The sequence below is a fragment of the Panthera onca genome, chromosome A1 (assembly GCF_046562875.1).
Source record: "Panthera onca isolate mPanOnc1 chromosome A1, mPanOnc1 haplotype 2, whole genome shotgun sequence".
Classification (NCBI taxonomy): domain Eukaryota; kingdom Metazoa; phylum Chordata; class Mammalia; order Carnivora; family Felidae; genus Panthera; species Panthera onca.
In genome coordinates, this window is record NC_138339.1 from 114,863,028 (window position 1) to 114,884,434 (window position 21,407).

The following is a 21,407-nucleotide window of genomic DNA, read 5'->3' on the forward strand; positions in this document are numbered from 1 at the left end:
CAGAAACTTTGCAAGACAGAAGGGAATGGCATAATATGTTCAAAGTGCTGAATCTGCAGCCAACAATACTCTATCCAGCAGGCTATCATTGAGAACAGAAGAAGAGGAGGAGGATAGGAAGATGGCGGCATAGGAGGACGCTGGGCTCACCGCGCGTCCTGCTGATCACTTAGATTCCACCTACACCTGCCTAAATAACCCAGAAAACCGCCAGAGGATTAGCAGAACGGAGTCTCCGGAGCCAAGCGCAGACGAGAGGCCCACGGAAGAGGGTAGGAAGGGTGGCGAGGCGGTGCGCGCTCCACGGACTGGCGGGAGGGAGCCGGGGTGGAGGGGCAGCCTGCCAGCCAAGCAGAGCCCCCGAGTCTGGCTGGCAAAAGCAGAGGGGCCGGATGGAGTGTGTTCCGACAGCAAGCACGATTTAGCGTCTGGGAGGTCATAAGTTAACAGCTCTGCTCAGAAAGCGCGAAGGCTGGAGGACAAATGGAGGGAGAGCTGCTGAGCCCCCGGACGGCAGAACTCAGTTTGGTGGGGAACAAAGGCGCTCGCCAGCGCCAGCTCCCTCGCCCATCCCCCAGCCAAAATCCCAAAGGGAACCAGTTCCTGCCAGGGAACTTGCTCGCTCTGCGCAAACACCCAACTCTGTGCTTCTGCGGAGCCAAACCTCCGGCAGCAGATCTGACTCCCTCCCGCTGCCACAGGGCCCCTCCTGAAGTGGATCACCTAAGGAGAAGGGAGCTAAGCCTGACCCTCCTGCCCCCGTGCACCTTGCCTACCCACCCCAGCTAATATGCCAGATCCCCAGCACCACAAGCCTGGAAGTGTGCAAGTAGCCCAGACGGGCCACGCCACCCCACAGTGAATCCCGCCCCTAGGAGAGGGGAAGAGAAGGCACGCACCAGTCTGACTGTGGCCCCGGCGGTGGGCTGGGGGCAGACATCAGGTTGGACTGCGGCCCCGCCCACCAACTCCAGTTATACACCACAGCACAGGGGAAGTGCCCTGCAGGTCCTCACCACTCCAGGGACTATCCAAAATGACCAAACGGAAGAATTCCCCTCAGAAGAATCTCCAGGAAATAACAACAGCTAATGAACTGATCAAAAAGGATTTAAATAATATAACAGAAAGTGAATTTAGAATAATAGTCATAAAATTAATCGCTGGGCTTGAAAACAGTATAGAGGACAGCAGAGAATCTCTTGCTACAGAGATCAAGGGACTAAGGAACAGTCACGAGGAGCTGAAAAACGCTTTAAACGAAATGCAAAACAAAATGGAAACGACGACAGCTCGGCTTGAAGAGGCAGAGGAGAGAATAGGTGAACTAGAAGATAAAGTTATGGAAAAAGAGGAAGCTGAGAGAAAGAGAGATAAAAAAATCCAGGAGTATGAGGGGAAAATTAGAGAACTAAGTGATACACTAAAAAGAAATAATATACGCATAATTGGTATCCCAGAGGAGGAAGAGAGAGGGAAAGGTGCTGAAGGTGTACTTGAAGAAATTATAGCTGAGAACTTCCCTGAACTGGGGAAGGAAAAAGGCATTGAAATCCAAGAGGCACAGAGAATTCCCTTCAGACGTAACTTGAATCGATCTTCTGCATGACATATCATAGTGAAACTGGCAAAATACAAGGATAAAGAGAAAATTCTGAAAGCAGCAAGAGAACAGAAGAAGAGATAAAGCATTTCCGAGACAAAACCTTTCATGATCACTAAACCAGCCCTGCAAGAAATATTAAAGGTGACTCTAAATGAAAAAGAGACCAAAAGTGACAGTATAAAGGCAGGAAACACAAAAGCAGTAAGTGAATATTTCTGTAAAAAAAAAAAGTAAAAAAACTCACAAAAACAAAGGATGTAAAATATAGTAACATATATCTAAAAGGGGGAGGAGAAGGGAAAAGAATGGATTTAAACTTAAATGACCATCAAATTAATATAGACTGCTATATGATATGCATAAGAGGTTATAAACAAACCTATATATCAAACCATATATCAAAAGCCACTAATAAACATACAAAGTATAAAGAGAAACAAATCCAAATATATCACTAAAGAAAATCAGCAAAACATGAGAGAAAGACCAGAAAAGATCAGAGAAAATCTTCAGAAACAACTACAAAACAAGAAATAAAAAGGCAATAAATACATATCTATCAATAATTACTTTGAATGTAAATGGACTAAACACTGCAATCAAAAGACATAGGGCAATAGAATGGATAAAAAAAACACACAAGACCCATCTATATGTTGCCTACAAGAGACTCTTTTCAGACCTAAAGACACCTGCAGAGTGAAAAATGAGGGGATGGAGAAACATCTATCATGCAAATAGATGTGAAAAGAAAGCCAAAGTAGCAGTACATATATCAGACAAACTAGACCTTAAAACAACGATTGGGGGCACCTGAGTGTCTCAGTCAGTTAAGCGTCCAACTTCAGCTCAGGACATGATCTCACAATTCATGGGTTCGAACCCCAGATTGGGCTCTGTGCTGACAGCTCAGGGCCTAGAGCCTGCTTCGGATTCTGTGTCTCCTTCTCTCTCTGCCGCTCCCCCACTCACACACTGTCTCTCTCTGTCTCTCAAAAATAAATATTAAATAAATAAATAAATAAATAACTGTAACAACAGATAAAGGACACTATATAATAATAAAAGGAACAAGCCAACAAGAAGATGAAACAATTATAAGTAAGTATTTACACACCCAACATAGGAGCAACCAAATACATAAGACAGTTACTAACAAACAGAAAGGAACTGATTGATAATAATACAGTAATACTAGGGGATGTTAACCCCACTTACATCAATGGACAGATCATCTAAACAGAAAATAGGAAATAACGGCTTTGAATGACACACTGGACCAGATGGATTTAACAGATATATTTAGAACATTACATTCTAAAACAGCAGAATACCCATTCTTTTCAAGTGCACATGTAACATTCTCCAGAAAAGATCACATATTAGGCCAAAAAACAAGTCTTAACAAATTCAAGAAAAAGTCATACCATATGTCTTTTCTGACCCCAATGCTATGAAACTAGAAATCAACCACTAGAAAAAATCTGGAAGGACCAGAAATACATGGCAGTTAAATAACATGCTATTTTTTTTAATAACATGCTATTAAACAATGAATGGGTCAACCAGGAAATATAAGAAGAAATTAAACAGTACATGGAAACAAATGAAAATTAAAACACAGTGGTCCAAAGCCTTTGGGATGCAGCAAAAATGGTTGCTATAAGTAGCAACACAGGTCTACCTCAAGAAGCAAGAAAAATCTCAAATAAACAACCTAACCCTACATCTAAGGGAGCTAGAAAAAGAATAATAAACAAAACCTAAAGCCACTAGAAGGAAGGAGAGGATAATAATAAAGATTAGAGAAGAAATAAATGATATAGAAACTAAAAAAAAAAAAAAAGACAATAGAACAAATCAATAAAACCAGGAACTGATTCTTTGAAAAATAAATAAATAAATTGATAAACCTCTAACCAGACTTACCAAGAAAGAATGTGAAAATAGTCAAGTAAAATAATAAATGAGAGAGGAGAATAACAACAAACACCTCAGAAATACAAACAATTGTAAGAGAATATTATGAAAAACTATATGCCGACAATTTGAACAACACAGAAGAAATAGATAAATTCCTAGAAACATATAAACTACCAAAACTATAACAGAAAGAAACAGAAAATTTGAACAAACCAATAACCAGCAAAGAAATGGAATCAGTAATCAAAAAACTCCCAACAAACAAATATCTAGGACCAGAGGGCTTCACAGGCAAATTCTACCAGACATTTAAAGAAAAGTTAATACCTATTCTTCTCAAATTGTTCCCAAAAATAGTAAAGGAAAGAAAACTTCCAAATTAATTCTATGAAGCCAGCATTATACTGATACCAAAACTGGATAAAGACACCATTAAAAAAAAGAGAACTACAGGCCAGTATCCCTCATGAACATAGATGCAAAAATCTTTAATAAAATACTAGCAAACCTAATTCAATAACATGTTAAAAAAAATCATCCATAATCAAGTAGATTTATTCCTGGATTGCAAGGATGGTTCAATATGCACAAATCAATCAACATGACACATCACATACAATAAGAGAAAGAATAAGAACCGTATGATCATTTCAGTAAGATTCAGGAAAAGCATTTGACAAAGTACAATACCCATTCATGATAAAAACCCTCAACAAAGTAGGTTTAGAGGGAACATACTTCAACATAATGAAGGCCATCTGTGAAAAACCCACAGCTAACATTGTCCTCAATGGGGGAAAACTGAGACCTTTTCCCCTAAGGTTAGGAATAAGACAAGGATGTCCATTCTCACCACTTCTATTCAACATACTACTGGAAGTCCCAGCTACAATGATCAGAAGAGTAAAAGAAGTAAGGTATCCAAATCAGTAAGGAAGAAGTAAAACTTTTATTATTTGCAGATGACGCAATACTATATATAGAGAGAAAACCCAATAGACTCCACCAAAAAACTTCTAGAACTGATACATGATTCAGTAAAGTCACAGGATGCAAAATCAATGTGCAGAAGTCTATTGAATTTCTCTACGACAATAATGAACAGCAGAAAGAGAAATTAAGATAGCAATCCCACTTACAATTGCATCAAAAACCATAAAATACCTAAGAATAAACCTAACCAAAGAGGTGAAAGACCTATACTCTGAAAATTATAAAACACTGATGAAAGAAATTAAAGATGACACAAAGAAATGGAAAGACATTCCATGCTCATGGACTAGAAGAACAAACATTGTTAAATGTCCATACTATCCAATGTAATTGATACATTTAATGCAATCCCTATCAAAACACCAACAGCATTTTTCAGAGAACCAGAACAAACAACTGTAAAATTTGTATGGAACCACAAAAGACCCTAAATAACCAAAGCAATCTTGAAAAAGAAAAGCATAGTTGGGGGCATCACAATTCTGGAGATGGAGATTAAAGAGTACACTCCTCATGATGAGCACCAGGTCATATACAGAAGTGTTGAATCACTGTATCGTACACCTGAAACTAATATTATACTGTATGTTAACTAACTGGAATTAAAAATGTTAAAAAAAAAAGAATAAACTGAGAGGAATCAGTCTTGCAAAATTCAAGACCTATTATGTGGCTACAGAAATCAAGACTATGTGGTAATGGCTGAGGGACAGACATAGATTAATGGAAAAGAACAAAGAATTCAGAAATAGACTCACACAAATATACTCAACTGATCTCTGACAAAGGTGCAAATGTAATTCAGTGGAAGAAAGCCTCTTCAACAAACCGTGCTAGAGCAATTCAACACCCTTGAAAACAAAGAAAGAAAGAGGGAGGGAGGGAGGGAGAGATGGAAGAGGGAAGGAAGGAGAGAAGAGAGAGAGGAAGAAATAAAGAAGGAACTGTTGCCACTATTCAAGACATAGTGCTTCATTGCTGCTTTTACCCAAAGAGTATTAGAAAGGAGAGATTTGTAGAGAAACTGGGTTGCCAGCTGTAATCTTGCAATGAGAACAGCAGCCCCACAATTTGTCCATTTCGAGTACCTTGTAGCGCACTCTAAGAATATGTTATCAATGAAAAGCATGTAAACAAGTCTCAGCTTGGCAAAGGATTGTGTCCGAGGTTTGGTTTCTTCACCTGAAGAGTGTGAAGCACCTGGATTCTGCCTCACCAGGCTGGCTTGTTCCAACAGGTCTATGAGTTAATCAGAATGTGTAATTTCATCTGTTTTTCTTCAGAAAGAAAACCCACAAAGAACCAGATGCCTTGGCCTATATTACTAACCAAAACAGAGAAGTGTTTCAATAAAGATGGACCCTTTTCTAAAGAATGTGTGCAACCCAAGGCTAGGCAACCATCACTGCCCTTTATCATCTACCATCTCTAATAAAAATATGCTGCACCTGTCTGCCTGGCTGGAGTTGCCTTCCAGACACTTCCAGATTCTACATTGTTCAAACCAGGTTAGGAAAAACCTGTCATGTCCTAAATGGTGCTGATTCTCATGGTAGTAATGAGGATTTTTTAATCATTGGCACAAATTGTTTTAATCAATGAATTACTGCAAAATTACAGAAGATTTAATACAGCCAGAAAGAAAATACATAGTTTACATAAACGTAGCAACAATCATCTTCATTTCTCTTCAGTCTCATATAGTTCAACAGCTGGATTTGTGTTGTGGGCAGTTCCTTTATTTGCAAAGAGCATAATAAGTGAACAGGCAAATAAAGCCTGCTAATAAATTTCAGAAGTCAAATATTTTTATAAAGACTGTTGAAATGTCTCATTCCAGGATGTACACCCTTGATGCATGCAGTTTCTGGACGTCAAGTGGACACAGTGAAGCTGTTGTTGAAGATGGGGGCCAATATTAACATGCAGGATGCTTATGGCCGCACAAGTCTATGCCTGGCAACCTATCTGGTACTGATTATATCTGTGGTGTCTGTCAAGGAGTGGGGAGGGCTTAGTGTGTTGTCATGGTGTCCCCTTGCAGAAAAGTATTCTTGGACTTATGCTAATGGAAATAAAACTTGAAGCTTTGCTCCAATCATCTCTGACACTTATAGCACTACTAAGAGCTAGTTTTGTGGATCTAAGACATTTTGGATCTTCCTAACAATCTTCTAAGATAGAGGTGATTTTGCCATTAGAAAAATATTATTGAGGTACCTGGATGGCCCAGTCAGTTAGGCATCTGACTCTTGATTTTAGCTCAGGTCAAGATCTCACAGTTCGTGGGATCAAGCCCCACATCTGGCTTCATGCTGACAGTGCAGAGTCTGCTTGGGATTCTCTCTCCCCTCTCTCTCTGCCCCTTCCCCCATTCTTTCTCCCCCCATCTCTCTCAAAATAAGTAAATAAAAATTTTTTTAAAAGAAAAATATTATTTTCCATTTTAACATCAGAATTTGCCTTGCAGCATTTCTGGACTTACTTGGTACTCTTTTTAAGAACCCACTCCACTAATACCCTGAGTGGGTGGTAGCATTTGAAGCTGCAGGTAACATTGTGGGGTAGGATCAGCTAAGTGGAAGCTAGAGGATGAGAAATATAGGGAATGCTGGGAAATATTGGGGGTAGGAGTAGGGGAGAAATACCAGACTATTCAGGGGCAATACCAAGCATAAGACTCAACCCACAATCAGTACTCAATTTAAAAATTGTTGGGGCACCTGGGTGGCTCAGTCGGTTAAGCGTCTGACTCTTGATTTCAGCTCAGGTCATGTTCTCATGGTTTGTGAGTTAAAGCCCTGTGTCAGACTCTGTGCTGACAGCATTGAGCCTGCTTGGGATCCTCTCTCTCCCTCTCTCTGTGCCCCTCCCCCTACCTCCTCTCTGTCTCTCAAAATAAATAAATAAACAAATAAACAAACAAATAAATAAATAAAAATTGTATAGAGCCAGTCCTCATCAAGAGATTTCAGTTTAGCATTTCCCAACATTGGGTAAGCTTGGTAAGCCTTACTGAAAACGTTAAAGCCCCTCTCTTTTCAAATCCTCCCTGCATTCCTTCTAGGAAACCCCAGAGCTACTTTGAGTCTATGTCAAGCAAGTTCTTCTTAGTGCCACACGTGGGTCATCATTCTCCTTCACCTCTAATGAGGCTCCCAGAAATCTTCACCATAACTACTGTTGCAGCCAAAGCAGATTCTTGGATTTGCTCTTGCTGCCCATTGACAGTGGTGGATTCATCCTGGGCAAGCCCCACGGTGTCCTGAAACTGCCTTGCTGAAATAGGACTCTTCCCTTTCCCAAATACCACACCTTCCTGCCACAATCTAACATAGATTGCATGAGGTATTGCCCAATCATCACAGAGATTTTTTTTTTAGCAACTACTTTTCCTTTTTCTATTTGCATGCCCTCTTTCTCTAGGACTTAGATTTAAACTGGAAAGAATTTTTTTGAAGTGTTGGAATACTTGTTTCAAATGTACTTTCCAGGAGTATACACTAGCCCTCCTGAGTCACACACTGGGAGCAGACGGGGTAGTGGATGGGAAGGAGATGTCTATGCAGACAAACCTCCTGGGCAATTTTTATACCCACCCAAGTTTGAAAACCATTGGTCTATGACTAGTAGGTGAAGTGTCATATCTCGGAGAGACACAGGAATGCCCTCCCAGGCCCCTTCCCTTTTGCACATGTCTTAATAATTGCTCCTGCTATGGCTTTTTACAGCAAGTATCCTGTAGATCACAGTGAATAGTGAGCCTAGAGAGGTGCCACCTTTGCAGACAAGTCTTTCTAGGAATGCATTCAAAGGAGCTACATGAAGGAAGTGTGCTTGCATGACAGCATGTGGCATCACCCTCTTATTGATGCCCCCACTTCTTTGTGGCAACCCAAGCAAGGACCCCTCCCTATTCCTTCTGAGGTCCCCTGAGAAGGGGGTGGGTGGTCCTGGGGATTGCACTGTGGAGCCCACCAACCCCTTCTGGCAATGTTTGAATTCAAGTATTGAAGAGAAACTTGGCAAAGGGCGTACTTAGCAATTTAGTGTCCATCACAGCTCCAAACTCAGTATACACATACACTTAGCATGGATGTGTAACCTTAGACACATCACCTCACCGTTTTGTGTCTCCTTCCTCATTTGTAAAATTTAGTGAAAATAATATCCTACACTTATCACAATTGAAGGAGAAACACATGCGGAATCATCCAGCACATAGTAAATAAAAAAATGTACTTGTTGATTCTGAATAGTGACCCCTGGTTTCAAGTGTATTCAGTGACTTTTCTGATTTCTTTTCTGAAGAAAAAAAGAAAACCACATACACATAGTTCCAGGAAATGTTGCAAGATGATAAAAATGTTTCAAACCCTCCCCCATCAGGAGATTTGTTTTCCAATAAGTGTAAAACTTAGGCAACTCTAAAATTTGTCCAGCATGCCTTTCTTTTGGGTTTCTTTGTCATATTTTTTCCTTTTAATCAGAGATCTTGATGACTTGGACATTAGAAACTAAAACCAGATTTAATACATTAGTAAATTATAACTTAAGACTGAAAAACATTTGCTTCTACTTAAGGCTTATATATTATTGGTCAATTCAAAACCATATTCAATATTATAACCTATGAATGTGCTTTTATTAAAATATTTTTTCCAGACTTTCCAGAACCAAAAAGTTCTTTTCTTATTATCTTTCTTCTCCATTCATTTAGTAACATTTTGATTTTCATTGCTTTCAGTATTTTTTTATTTTTTATTTTTTAATGTGTATTCATTTTTGAGAGAAAGAGACAGAGTGTGATTGAGGGAGGGGCAAACAGAGAAGGGAGACACAGAATCCAAAGCAGTCTTCAGGCTCTGAGCTGTCAGCACAGAGCCCAACACGGGGCTTGAATTCACAAACGGTGAGATCATGACCTGAGCTGAAGCTGGACACTTAACTGAGCCACCCAGGAGCACCCCATTGCTTCCAGTATTGTGAGAGAAAATCTTCAGTCATTTTTCTCTTCTGATGGGGTAGTTTTGAAGTTTAGCTATAAAGGAATGAAGGCAGGACAGAGAGTTATATATATTATTTTTTGTAATAATTGTTTCATCTACTTATATATCTAATTATAACTGAAGGAGTAACCCCAATGGTTCTGGATGAATGTAGGAAGCATTCTGCTTGGCCAAACTTGGTTATCAGTAGGGCTGGGTCAGTTACTTAAAGGAGCAGAGAACAGAAAGGGAGGGAGGACTAGCCTGTGATTATATCTGCCCTTTGAAATGAGAGATAGTGGGGAAATGACCCAGCTGTAAGTGCTAACCAAGAAGGGGACAAGCATGAGATGTAGCAATACCACTCTCAATCTGGAGAATTAGTCGACAGCAGGGAGTTCACACAAAGTTTCTTAGGAAATTCATAGTGGGTGAAGCCCAGCAACAGGGAACCCTTAGAGGGTCCTGGTGATACCCCCATATTCAGTATCAGACATATCAGTCAACAAGATGGGTCCCAGAAGGGTCCCAGCCATTGGATTATGGCTTAGACTAGGATTCTAGACATTGGGAGGGAGACTGACTAGAATAAGAAAAATATTATCCTTGTGGTTACTAGAAAGAGAACTTGGAAAAGAGGACCAAAGCCTGTTTATCAGATATAGATAAACTGAGGCACAGAGTGGAGGCTGGGACTCAAGAATGATATAGGAGTACAGTTTTTGGAATTGGACCATGGCACCCAGGTCAGACCACTGACAAGCATGATTTGAAGCTAAGCCTACAGAATGCGAGGTTAGAACTACCACATGCCATATTGATCCCTAGGAACTGCGTATAAAAGTGGAATATCAGCAAGTAAGAAATGGGGAATGGGAGACGGAAGAGAGAGTCTAGGAATCCATCTATACCTGACAGGGTAAAGGTCCTCCAGAATACTCAGGAACCCATATATCAAGGTCTGCAGCTTTCCACTGAAGTTGAGGTTGTGATCCTTAACCACTTCAAATCAAACAAAACATATTTTTAGCCGCACCAAAGAAAAAAGAGAAAGAAAACTGGAGAGAGTTTGTTGGTCTGTTATACCAGGCTGTGTTATATAATGACACAGTTGCTCTTATATTTCAGGGTTGGCTAGAAGGTTGTGTGAGTCTGCTCAGGAATGGTGCCAAGCACAATATCCCGGATAAAAATGGCCGTCTGCCACTGCATGCTGCCACTGCTGAGCCCGATGTGAGGTAAGTAGCCAGGTTCACACAATCCTCACACTTGGAGAGACTTAACTTGGATTAGAAGGTCACCTAATCAACCCTCTGAGGTGAATAAAGAAAAAGCCCATCCATTTTTTTTTTACGTTGCAGCAGATAGGACCTCATCTCAGTGAATCAAAATATCCTGGAAGAATCTTAAACTCTAATCTCATTCCTCTCCTGTTTAATAAATTAAAAAGAAAAACCCTTTCTCCTACACTCTGATTTAAGAAATGCTATTTTTCATCATCTGAATTCACATATTCATCCAATCAGTCATTTATTGATTCAGTCACTGTCTAGTGCTTATCATGGACCAAGTGCTCCTCTAGGCCCCAGTGGTTGCCAGTAAGCACAACAGCGTCTCTGACCTCACAGAGGTTACATTCTAGTGAAGCAGCTAAGCAGCACTCTAGTAAACAAATAAATAGGGTAATTTTAAAATAAATAGGATAATTTCAAATAGTGGGGAGGGGAGTGGAAGAGCACTGACTGGGCAGAAAGATTAATGTCTCAAGTCAGAGTCACGCCAACATTTATGGGTTGGAAGGAGGCAAGGGACCCAGCAAAGGAGAGAGACAGGGGAACCAGTGGGTTAGAAGGAAAACCAGGCCTGTGAGCTTCTGGGAGCTGTGTGAAGAAATATACACAAATAAGTTGGATGATCAAGAAGGTCACATTTTTGTAAGACAATTGAGCAACAAAGGAAAAAGTTTTGTCCAGACCAAGTGTAGCTTCCCCAATCCTCTGTGTCTAAAAGTCCTTGGTGTCCAATCTTTTGAAAGCCCCTTGGAGCAGCCAATAATAGCATTTCCCAGTGTGGTATCAGCAACATTCTGGGCACTTCCTTAACCTCCATAGCACAGAACATGCCTCTGACAGGAATTTAGCATTCCCCAGAGCTAGGCACAGGCCAGCACCACAGTGGGTGCCTCATTATCTGGGAGCCTCATCCTCTAGACCCTGAATTCAGAACTAACATGAGGGGCTCTTTGGGGGTTCATGAGACCAAGGCCTCTTCCAAGTTGAGAGGTATCAGGATTTCTTCATTTCATTCTGTTTTACACCAAAAGGGTTTGGGAAATTCCAGAACTATTCCCAACCAAGCATTGCCTCTTATTATCATTGGATTATATCCAGGAATAATAGAAAACTAGGATTTACTCAAAGCCCAACAAAACAAGGAAGTTTAGAGAAGAAACAGCAAGCTCAGAGCTAACAATCAATAGACATCATAAAGAGATGACTCCCTTTTGATGAATTGGGATAAAGAAAGAATGACTTTTCTAGACAATCCACAAAAATATTTAGTCACAAAATCATACTGTTATCCCAAGAATAACCTTTCAAATATATGTTTAAAATGTACCTTTAAGACTATTCTACCTTGATTTACTCTACTTGGTTTACCAGTCTCACTGAGTGGTCATTTCAAAATCTGCCTGATTCTGGAAGGTAAATACCGGCTTTTGTTATGGTGACTATAACTTTTGTAACAAATAAAACCCAAAGCTTCAGTTTTTTAACACAATAAAAGCTTTGTCCCAGTTAGGTGTTCCTGGATTGGAGGGTGGCTCCCCTCCATATGGTAACTCAGAGACCTAAGTTTCTTCCATCTTGTGGCTTCTCTTTGTTCAGTCTGGGGATGGGGAAAGAGTAGTATGAAGAAGTCTCCCCACCTTATTTCTTTAAAATCTCAGCTTTTGATTCAATTCACTTCTGCTCACATTCTTTTAATAAGGACTAGTCATTTACCACACTGGTCATGTACCACCCTGTGTTTAAGGAGTACTTGGGAATATAGAATCCACCTCCCAACCATGACTCCAACCTAAGAAAAGGGTTCATGAATTTTGCTGAAAAGCTGTCTCTGTCATCAGGCCATTGCACCTGAGGGGTGAACTAAGACTTCTCAGTCAAAAGCATGCTTGATGTTAATTTGGCCAATTGATTAGGCTCATCATTTCAAATCACTACAGTGATAAATTAAAAACCAATCCAACTGTATTTCCTCTTTTGTGGACATATTAGTCTATTTCATATTATGCCCAGCAGTGCCCCTAGACTCTCTAGGATCTACATTACATCACTATAACTGAGATAACACAGAGTTGTGGTTTCCCCTTTTCTTGAAATTATACCTAATGACCCAGCCACCACCTTCAGAAAAGCTAAAGCCAGAAAAATAAACATCCTTCTGTGTGCTGATGATATGGTTTTATTGTCCTAAATGGACATTTAGCTGATTCTGGAAGATAAAATCCTCCTTTATTTATGATAATACTATCTGTGGCAACTAGGAAAACCCAAAGATTAAGATTAACTATTCCAAAACCAAAATCATCATTTCTGGTAAATGTTCTCCAAAAATGAATCGTGTGAAACCTTAACAACCCATATAGCAAAGCAACTGGCTTTGTTACCTAGAGAACATTTAGAAACTAGCTTGCCTTAAAAAATTCCCTATGGCATTACATTGCTTAAAATTAGATATTTTATCATTGGCTTATGAGAAATTTTATGACCATGGCAGTGTTTGATAGCATCTGCATTCAGTGTTTCAAGCAGAAAGTAGCCAAGCGATGTCCTATGGCCCAAAAGTTGGCCTTCTATCATCCATTTGTTTATATATCAGCATGAACTCATAATTGTTTTCTGAAAAAAAAAAAAAATATATATATATATAGTCTGGCTTGTGGGTACTTCCTAATCCTACAACCATAATGCAGGAGCGACCTTCCATTAGGCCATGCAAACCTGTTTGCTTAATTTTCCTAAGTGGACACAACTGTGAGTGGATTTGGCTAACCACTGAAGCCTATAGGTCTGCATTTACAATGATGAGGAAAAGAAAGACAAATAGCACTGATTATTTACCATGTTCTGAGCAAAGTTCTGAGTACTTTCCACGTACTATCTCATCTAATCTTGACCACACCTTTATGTGATAGGTAATGTTTCTCTCCCCATTTTATGGATAAGAAAGCTGAGGCACTAAGAAGATAATTAATTGCCTAGTGCATGTGTGAGGCTAAGTAACCTGCCCGTGTGCCTACTCTGTTCCTAGGATCCACTACTGTGGACCCTGTAGGATGTACTTTAATGGCCATAGTCTGTCATTACGCCCCACCCTAAGAAGCTTTACAAAACTCCTTATTGTTTCATTGTCAGGAAATACTTTGTTAAAGCATCTAAAAAATGAGAAACCCCACACAAAAAAATTCTACTAAAGGAAGAATTGCTGTGTTTCTCCTGATAAATTATTTATTTTTACTCTGTGGACCCTGTGACCTATGATTTCTCTCTGTATGTTTAAAACACCCAAACCCCAGTTTTTGTCCCACCTCTGGGACACGTGTAGGACCATAACTGCATCTTATTTACCCTGCCCTTATTTTCTCTTGGACTAGTTTCTTCACTTGTAATCTTGTTTTACTATATGTATCTAAAAACCACCTAACATCCCTTTTGGATTGAGGTAAAGGATGGTCAGGACTGCCAGCTCTGGAGTCAGACTGACCAGGTTTGAATCTGGTCCATCTCTTAGTAACCATATTATCTTGGACAAAGTTAACTTGTCAAGACTCAGCTAGCTTTCTTTCATAGAAAGCAGGAATAATACAGTATTTATTTCATGGTAAATTGGCAGAAATAAATGAGAAAATATGTAAAAAAACACTGACCACTGTCCATTGTCAGTGTTCGGTAAGTGTTGATGATGGTGATGATGGGGTGATAATCACGATAGGAGATAGACAGAAATAAAGAAATACCATAGATCAGTGCTAAAGAATGAATCCCTGCTGCTGCCACCCCACCAGCTCTCACTCCAGCCTTCTTCACCTTAGCACACACAGGTCCACAAAACATATGTTCACATACAGGTGTGTTGGGGAGGAAGAATTTCTTCCATCCTTCAAGATCCTTCTAACTGGACTAAGAATCAAACTGACATGAGACAGATTAACAGAAAAAAAAAAATCAAATTTAGTAGCCTCTGTACAGGGAATCCACACAGACATGGAAATTCCAGAGACAGGCAACTAAGGGAATATAGAAGAGCTAAGGAAAGGTGTTGGGGTCTGAGGATACAAAGGGGAGAATTCCATTAGGAGGAAGTTAAGAGGAAATGTTTGGAAAACAAAGATTGCCCTATTAGGCAGGTAAGTTTGTTAAGTAAAAGGGAATCTCTATTAATAGCTCTCTTTCTGGTACAGGCAAGCAGTTGAGGGGGAGCTAAAGAGTGTTCTCTGAATCTACTGGCTTTTTTTTTTTTAATTTTTTTTTTTAATGTTTATGTTTGAGAGAGACAGAGCATGAACAGGGGAGGGGCAGAAAGAGAGAGAGACAGGATCTGAAGCAGGCTCAGATGTGGGGCTCAAACCCACAAATATTGAGATAATGACCTGAGCTGAAGTCAGATGCTTAACCAAATGAGCCACCCAGGCGCCCCTGAATCAACTGGGTTTTGATTGCTTTTAACTCAAAGTAATGTCCGTGCCAAAGTGGCCCATCTTAAGGTAGCCTGCCCTTGGCCCCTATAAGAGCAATACTAGGCTTTAGAATCCAATGAGCATCAAATTCAACCATTCAGCTTCCCTGAAACTCCCTTCCTTACCTTTGTTAGTGTACATTCATCTCTATTTGTCCCCTAATCCTAAACATATATATGGGCCACATTATGTCCTTGTACTCAGGTATTCATACTCACTTTAAAATCTACTAATACTTAGATTTCCAAATCTAAGCATGCTCCTTCCACTCAGTGCTCAACTAGAGGTTATTTAGAATGAAGCCTCAAATTGTAGCTGCTTGTAAACAAGCCAAGGGGACACCTCAATTAACCCTCCAGCAAGGTTCTGTGATGCAAACAACTCATGAACAAACCAGCCAGTTCCAATGTACAGCCTTAGCTAAGCTGCAGCTCAGTGGGGATTTAAGCTGATGCAAGAATAAGGGATTTATAATCATGAACACGATAGCAAGTTGGATGGACAAAAGCAAAGAAACGCAGGTTTCATCTCACGAGTCCCTTTCCTGCTTTGAACCCTGAGCTTCTCAGCAGGTCCAAGTTTTCTCCCTTTCAGCTCCCTAGGGCTTTTCTTGCTTCTAGGACATTCAGAGGGCGCCAGTGTGAAAGAGGGGGCATGATCATTAAGAGGAAGCTCCAAAGAGAAAGAAGTTGTGTTTGTACAACGCTACACATGCAAGCATTGGAAGGCAAACAGCGATTTCCTCTGAAAGCAGCCACAGGGCTCTCTGGAGGTCTTTTTCATGGTCTCCATGGTTACTGGCAGATTCTTTTTTTTTTTTCCCTGCCAGAGTGCCAGCAGCTCTGCCTCTTTTCATGACTCTTGATGACAGATAGAGGGAGGAAGGAAATTATTTCTTTGGGGTCCTGTTCTCACATTACCAGGTGATGCATTCTAACCTGTGGGGGGATGATATACTTCAGGATACTCTCACATCAGCAGCTTCAGGAACAGGAGGGCAGACAGGTGGCTTAGGGACCCTTTTCCCCAACCATCACTGTGCTGGACAGATACAGGGCTGTGAGTCCAAGGGGTCAGCAAAATAAAGCCCACAGAAACAAGGTACCCCCCAGTATACATCTAGCTGATCTCTCCCTGATCTTTGAGATCAGGGGATCCCAAAATATAAAGAGCAAGAGCTTTTAAAAACTTTATTAAATTATACAGAATATTCATTGGCATGTAAATGTCATTCTAAGTGTTTCATATGCACTGAGTCATTTAAAATCACAACAGATCTTTAAGAAGGAGGTGTTAATATCATTTCTATTTCACAGATAAGAAAATATGGGTACTGAGAGTTTTATAGCCTGTGTAGGGTTACTGGCTGGTTGGTAATGGAGCAGGGATTCTAATGGAGGCAGTCTGGCCCCAGCACCTGTTTTCTTACCACTCATCATGCTGCCTATCTGAGAATGTTCCTGCTGGGCCTCTGTGCCTGGTATCCTGCTACCTGGGATAAGGTGGGCTTTGTGTGGCTTCTTAGAGAGCTGAGAACAGGACAGAGCTGGTGCTAATAAGAGACTGGGCTGGGGATCTTGGGAAGAATACTTCTAAGCTACCTTAGCACAGAAAGAGGGCTCTGAGAAAACAAAACTCAGGGGTCTTCAAATCCTCTGGTAATTAAGACAGATGTGAGACAAGCACCTGGCAGATTCCCCTGTACCATGGAACAGCATGGAAGCCCCAGGCTTGAAACCAAACACCTGCTCTCTAGTCCAGTCTGAATTACCACCAAGGCAATGTATGATGGCCCTGAAAGCAAGATCGTTTGCTCTCACAAAGGTAGAGAGAGAGAGAGAGAGAGAGAGAGAATACTTATCTATAAATTTGTTTCCATCTTTGGAGATTATTGAATCTGAGACACTTAGGAATCAAATGGAATCAAGCAATATAGGTTGGCATGTATCAATCAGGGTCACAATAAGGAGGTCACAGAATATTAAAAGGTAACTGAACAAAGTTTAATGGAAGACTATTTAAAATTAACTAGCAAGAGATGGTGACATAATTCCCCACCTCCACTTTCCCCAAAAAAGCAGGAAAGTATTCCACCACTAGGCCAAAAGGATCAAGGAATGGAGCTGTTACTGGAACCTCTTGAGAGTTCTGGCTGTAGAAGAGGACACACCGAGCAGGAGCTGTGGCCTTTGGTAAGGGGGAAAAGTCATTGACAGAAAGGGAAGTGGCTTCTCTCCTTTCTCCTGCCAGTTCTCCTGGCCAAACCCAGAAAGCAGTCAGAGGGCAAGGGAAGTTGGATGATAAAGTTATTGCAGGTCAACCTCAGAGCAGGACATTGCAGGGCAGCAAATGGATTTGAGGGGCAAATAGAAAAATATCCAGAGACAGGATTCATCCCATGACCTTTGGAATACCCCCACCACCAGGATGTGACAGGAGGTCATGCTCTCCCCTCCCTCATTCCCATCAAGTCAAAACCTGACTTCCTTCAGTGTGATCACTGCTCTGGAGCAGTCCCAGAAGATCCTGTCTGGCTATGTATGATCTCAGTCTCCTTAGGGTTGGCCGAGGATAACCAGATTGGACCACAGCTGACCTCTTGCCTTTCTTTCCCACTCTCTCCCCACAACTCAGACCAAATGAACCCTAGAGACTAAGCAATGGCCAGTAAAGAGAAAAGAAAGTCACCAGTTGCCCTCCAGCCTTCTAAAGCAATTATAAGGGGAAAATCCAGTAGTGAAATATAGTTACAAAGATAAAAAGTGTTATCCAAAAATGCAATTATTATAGCCTCTTCCCACTAGGTGGAGAAATTTTAGAATTCAGAAAGCTTGCATTCAGTGCCACTGTTCTTTTAAAGTCTGTGTACTAGGAGCTTTATACCTACTATGTTATTCAGTCTTTTTTTTTTTAATTTTTTTTTTAACGTTTTATTTATTTTTGAGACAGAGAGAGACAGAGCATGAACAGGGGAGGGTCAGAGAGAGGGAGACACAGAATCTGAAACAGGCTCCAGGCTCTGAGCTGTCAGCACAGAGCCCAACACGGGCTCGAACTCACGGACCGCAAGATCATGACCTGAGCTGAAGTCGGCCGCTTAACCGACTGAGCCACCCAGGTGCCCCTGTTATTCAGTCTTTACACCACCACTGTTATTATCCCGATGATAAATGTGAGGATACAGAAGCTCAGAGAGGTCATGCAGCAGGGAGGGCAGAATTAAATCACAGCATTATCCTGGCTCCCCAAAAGAGGTAAAACTAGATTTAAACCTTAGGCTTCCTGGCTATTTCATCTCCACAGTAAACAACCAGAAATGCATCCCTATTTAAGCTCTCTCTGTGTTACATTTACCACTAATGCAACATGATCAGTCCCACTTTCTTTTATTCGATTGTAGGTAGCAATTTAAGACTCAAGACTAAATGTCATCTAAAATAAAAGACAATGAAAATCTGACTGGGGAAAAGGCTAAACCATTTGATTTTTTTCAAGTCATTCTTCCAAAAATAGTTTCTGAATTTCCTTCAGAAATTGTCTGAATTATCTGAATGGTCTCCCCATAGACAATCCTTTATCATCTTCATGACTGTATTAGTTTGCTAGGGCTGCTGTAACAAAATACCCACATAATGGATGGCTTAAGCAACAGAAATTTATTTTTTTGAATTTCTGAAGGGTAGAAGTTCACAAGCAAGGTGGCAGCAGGTGGTTTCTTCTGAGGCTTCTGTCCTTGGTTGGCAGATGGCCAGCCACTTGCTGCCTTTTTACGTGGTCTCTCCTCTGCAATCCATGCTGCTGGTGGGACCTAATCTCTTCTTCTGAGAACATCAGTCAGATTGGATTAGGGCCTGCCCTAAAGGCTTCATTTTAACTTAATTACCTCTTTAAAGACTCAGTCTCCAAATATAGTCACGTTCTGAGGAACTGGAGGTTAGAACCGAATGAATTTGCTGGCGGGAGGAACACAGTTCACAGCAATGAGTATCAATTGGTTAATTTATTCAGTACCTGTCTCAGTGGTTTTCAGACCTGTTTGCCAGAATTTCCCGAGCAACCCTTTTAAACTGTGAAAGCTGAGCTTCTCTCCAGACCTACGAAGTCAGAAATACTGAATACAGAATCCAGGTATTTGTGGTTTTAAAAAATTTCCCCTGGGGATTCTGAGATTGAGCCAGGTTTAAAACTTCTAGCGTTAAGTGTTCTAGAAATAACACTTGGCTGTGTTCCAGTCATGCTATAAGTGCTGTATGCATTAATTCATTTAATCCTCACACTGAGCTGTAAGGTAGGCACTTTTTTTACCCCCATTTTATAGATGAGGAAGCTTAGGCACAGAGAGGTTGTTACTTGCCTTCAGTCATAAAGCTGGCGAGTAGCTGGGCTGGGATGTGAACCCAGGTGGTCTGGCTCCAGATTCTGGGTCCCTACCAACTACAATCAACTGCTTCTCTCCCACAATGTAGACCTCAGTCAACCAAGTGTGGGACCCAAGTGAGATAAAAACTTGAGCTTGAGAATCACTGATAGTTTTTTCACACTGATTACTGTCATTTCATGCCTAGACATTTGCATGTTTTCGAAAAAATAAGCAAAGTCGTAAATGCTGTCTCCTAGCATAATCTATACATTTACAAGGTGTGACACATGTACCAAGTGGTGAAGCAATTTGAAACCACTGCATATGTTTATGTAAAAGAATGAAGAATAAGTGCTAGAGGAATTTAGTTCTTTTTTTTTTTTAACGTTTACTCATTTTTGAGAGATAGAGACTGAGTGTGAGTGGGGGAGTGACAGAGAGAGAGGGAAACACAGAATCTGAAGCAGGCTCCAGGCTCTGAGCTGTCAGTACAGAGCCCGACGCGGGGCTCAAACCCACAAACTGTGAGATCATGACCTGAGCCGGAGGCGGACTGAGCCACCCAGGCACCCCTAGAGGAATTTAGTTCTTAAAGTGCACACATAAGAACACAGGTCTGGTGAAGAAGATGAGCCTACAGATTCACTTTCTCCATTCCCTTTATCCCTGTCCTCATCTCCAGAGCCCCAAGATGGAGAGGAGGTGGGGTGAGAAGAGACAGAGGAATCCCCTCAGGTGCCTTCTTACCAATCACACTGTCTTCTTTTCTATGGATCTTTCCCCCTCGATAAACAGAAAGGGCTCATCTTCACTTGGAGGCCTTCAGTGGACTGTACTTATAATGTTATGTTCTCATACACATTCTGTTCTTTTGAGCCTCTTCTTCTATTTTTCTTCACAGGCTCCTAACAGTGTTGGTGCAACAGTCAAATCTCAGCGAGATTAATCACCAGGACAATGAGGTGAGCCTTCTTTAAACATCTCAAGGAACAGTTGGCCATTGTGCGTTTTAGGAGGGCAGGAAGGGCTTTTCTGAACCAGTGCTTCCTATCATAAAGGTCAAGGAGGGGATGGAGCACATTTTGGGGATCCTACCCTGAGAGGGTAGCCTGTGTCTTTACTATTAACCCTCAGACAGAAATTTATCCCCACCATGGGTATGGGTATCTTCTACTAGAGAAGAATTTCTTGCATTAAGTACTTAAGCTTTTATCATACCACTGAAATTTTGTAATTTCCCTCTGGACATTGAGAAATAAATATTGCTCTTTCCTGTCTTCTTGAGTCCCAGAAACTTCAATGGCAAGCTGTGGCTGCCAGTTTTCTCCCTTTGAGTGAAAGATGACAGATAGATGATAATTACAGGCTCTGGAGGCCACATTATTAATGCCGGTGATCACAATTGCTGTTTCCTTTATGTTGCAGAAAGAGTATAAGGCTTCCAAGAAGGCAGTATAGCACTCTCAAGCAAAATTCCTGCTGGAGTATTATCGGATACCAGGCAGAGCTGCCCCAGAGTAGCTTAGGATCTTATTCTAACTGCTTAAATCTTTGAAAAAGCAGGACTGATTTTTCATTACCCAGCCTGTTTTCTTTAACAAGCTTCTTTAAACTGATTTAAATACCTGGTTTCCATTTTATTTTTCTTTAATATAATATGTGCTTGGTTTGGCTGTGCTTTACTAAGAATGTCTGATAACTTTAAGAAAGTCTGATAGCATTGAAAGTGCATATGCCTCCAAATACCAAATTACACTGTTTGCAAGGAAGCCAGGTGGCCAGCAACAGCAGTGT

The 21,407-nt window shown here is 40.9% G+C and overlaps 1 protein-coding gene across 2 annotated transcripts in view; it reads left to right on the forward strand.

Moving 5' to 3' along the window:
- The window catches only part of ANKRD55 (ankyrin repeat domain 55), a 196,493-nt gene that overhangs the window by 133,676 nt on the left and 41,410 nt on the right, over positions 1-21,407 (forward strand). For both annotated transcript variants that reach the window (XM_060635755.3, XM_078449750.2), the window contains exons 5-7: positions 6,363-6,493; positions 10,639-10,748; positions 20,515-20,575. In XM_060635755.3, coding sequence (XP_060491738.3) covers positions 6,363-6,493; positions 10,639-10,748; positions 20,515-20,575 — 302 coding nt within the window. The remainder of the gene's footprint in view (positions 1-6,362; positions 6,494-10,638; positions 10,749-20,514; positions 20,576-21,407) is intronic.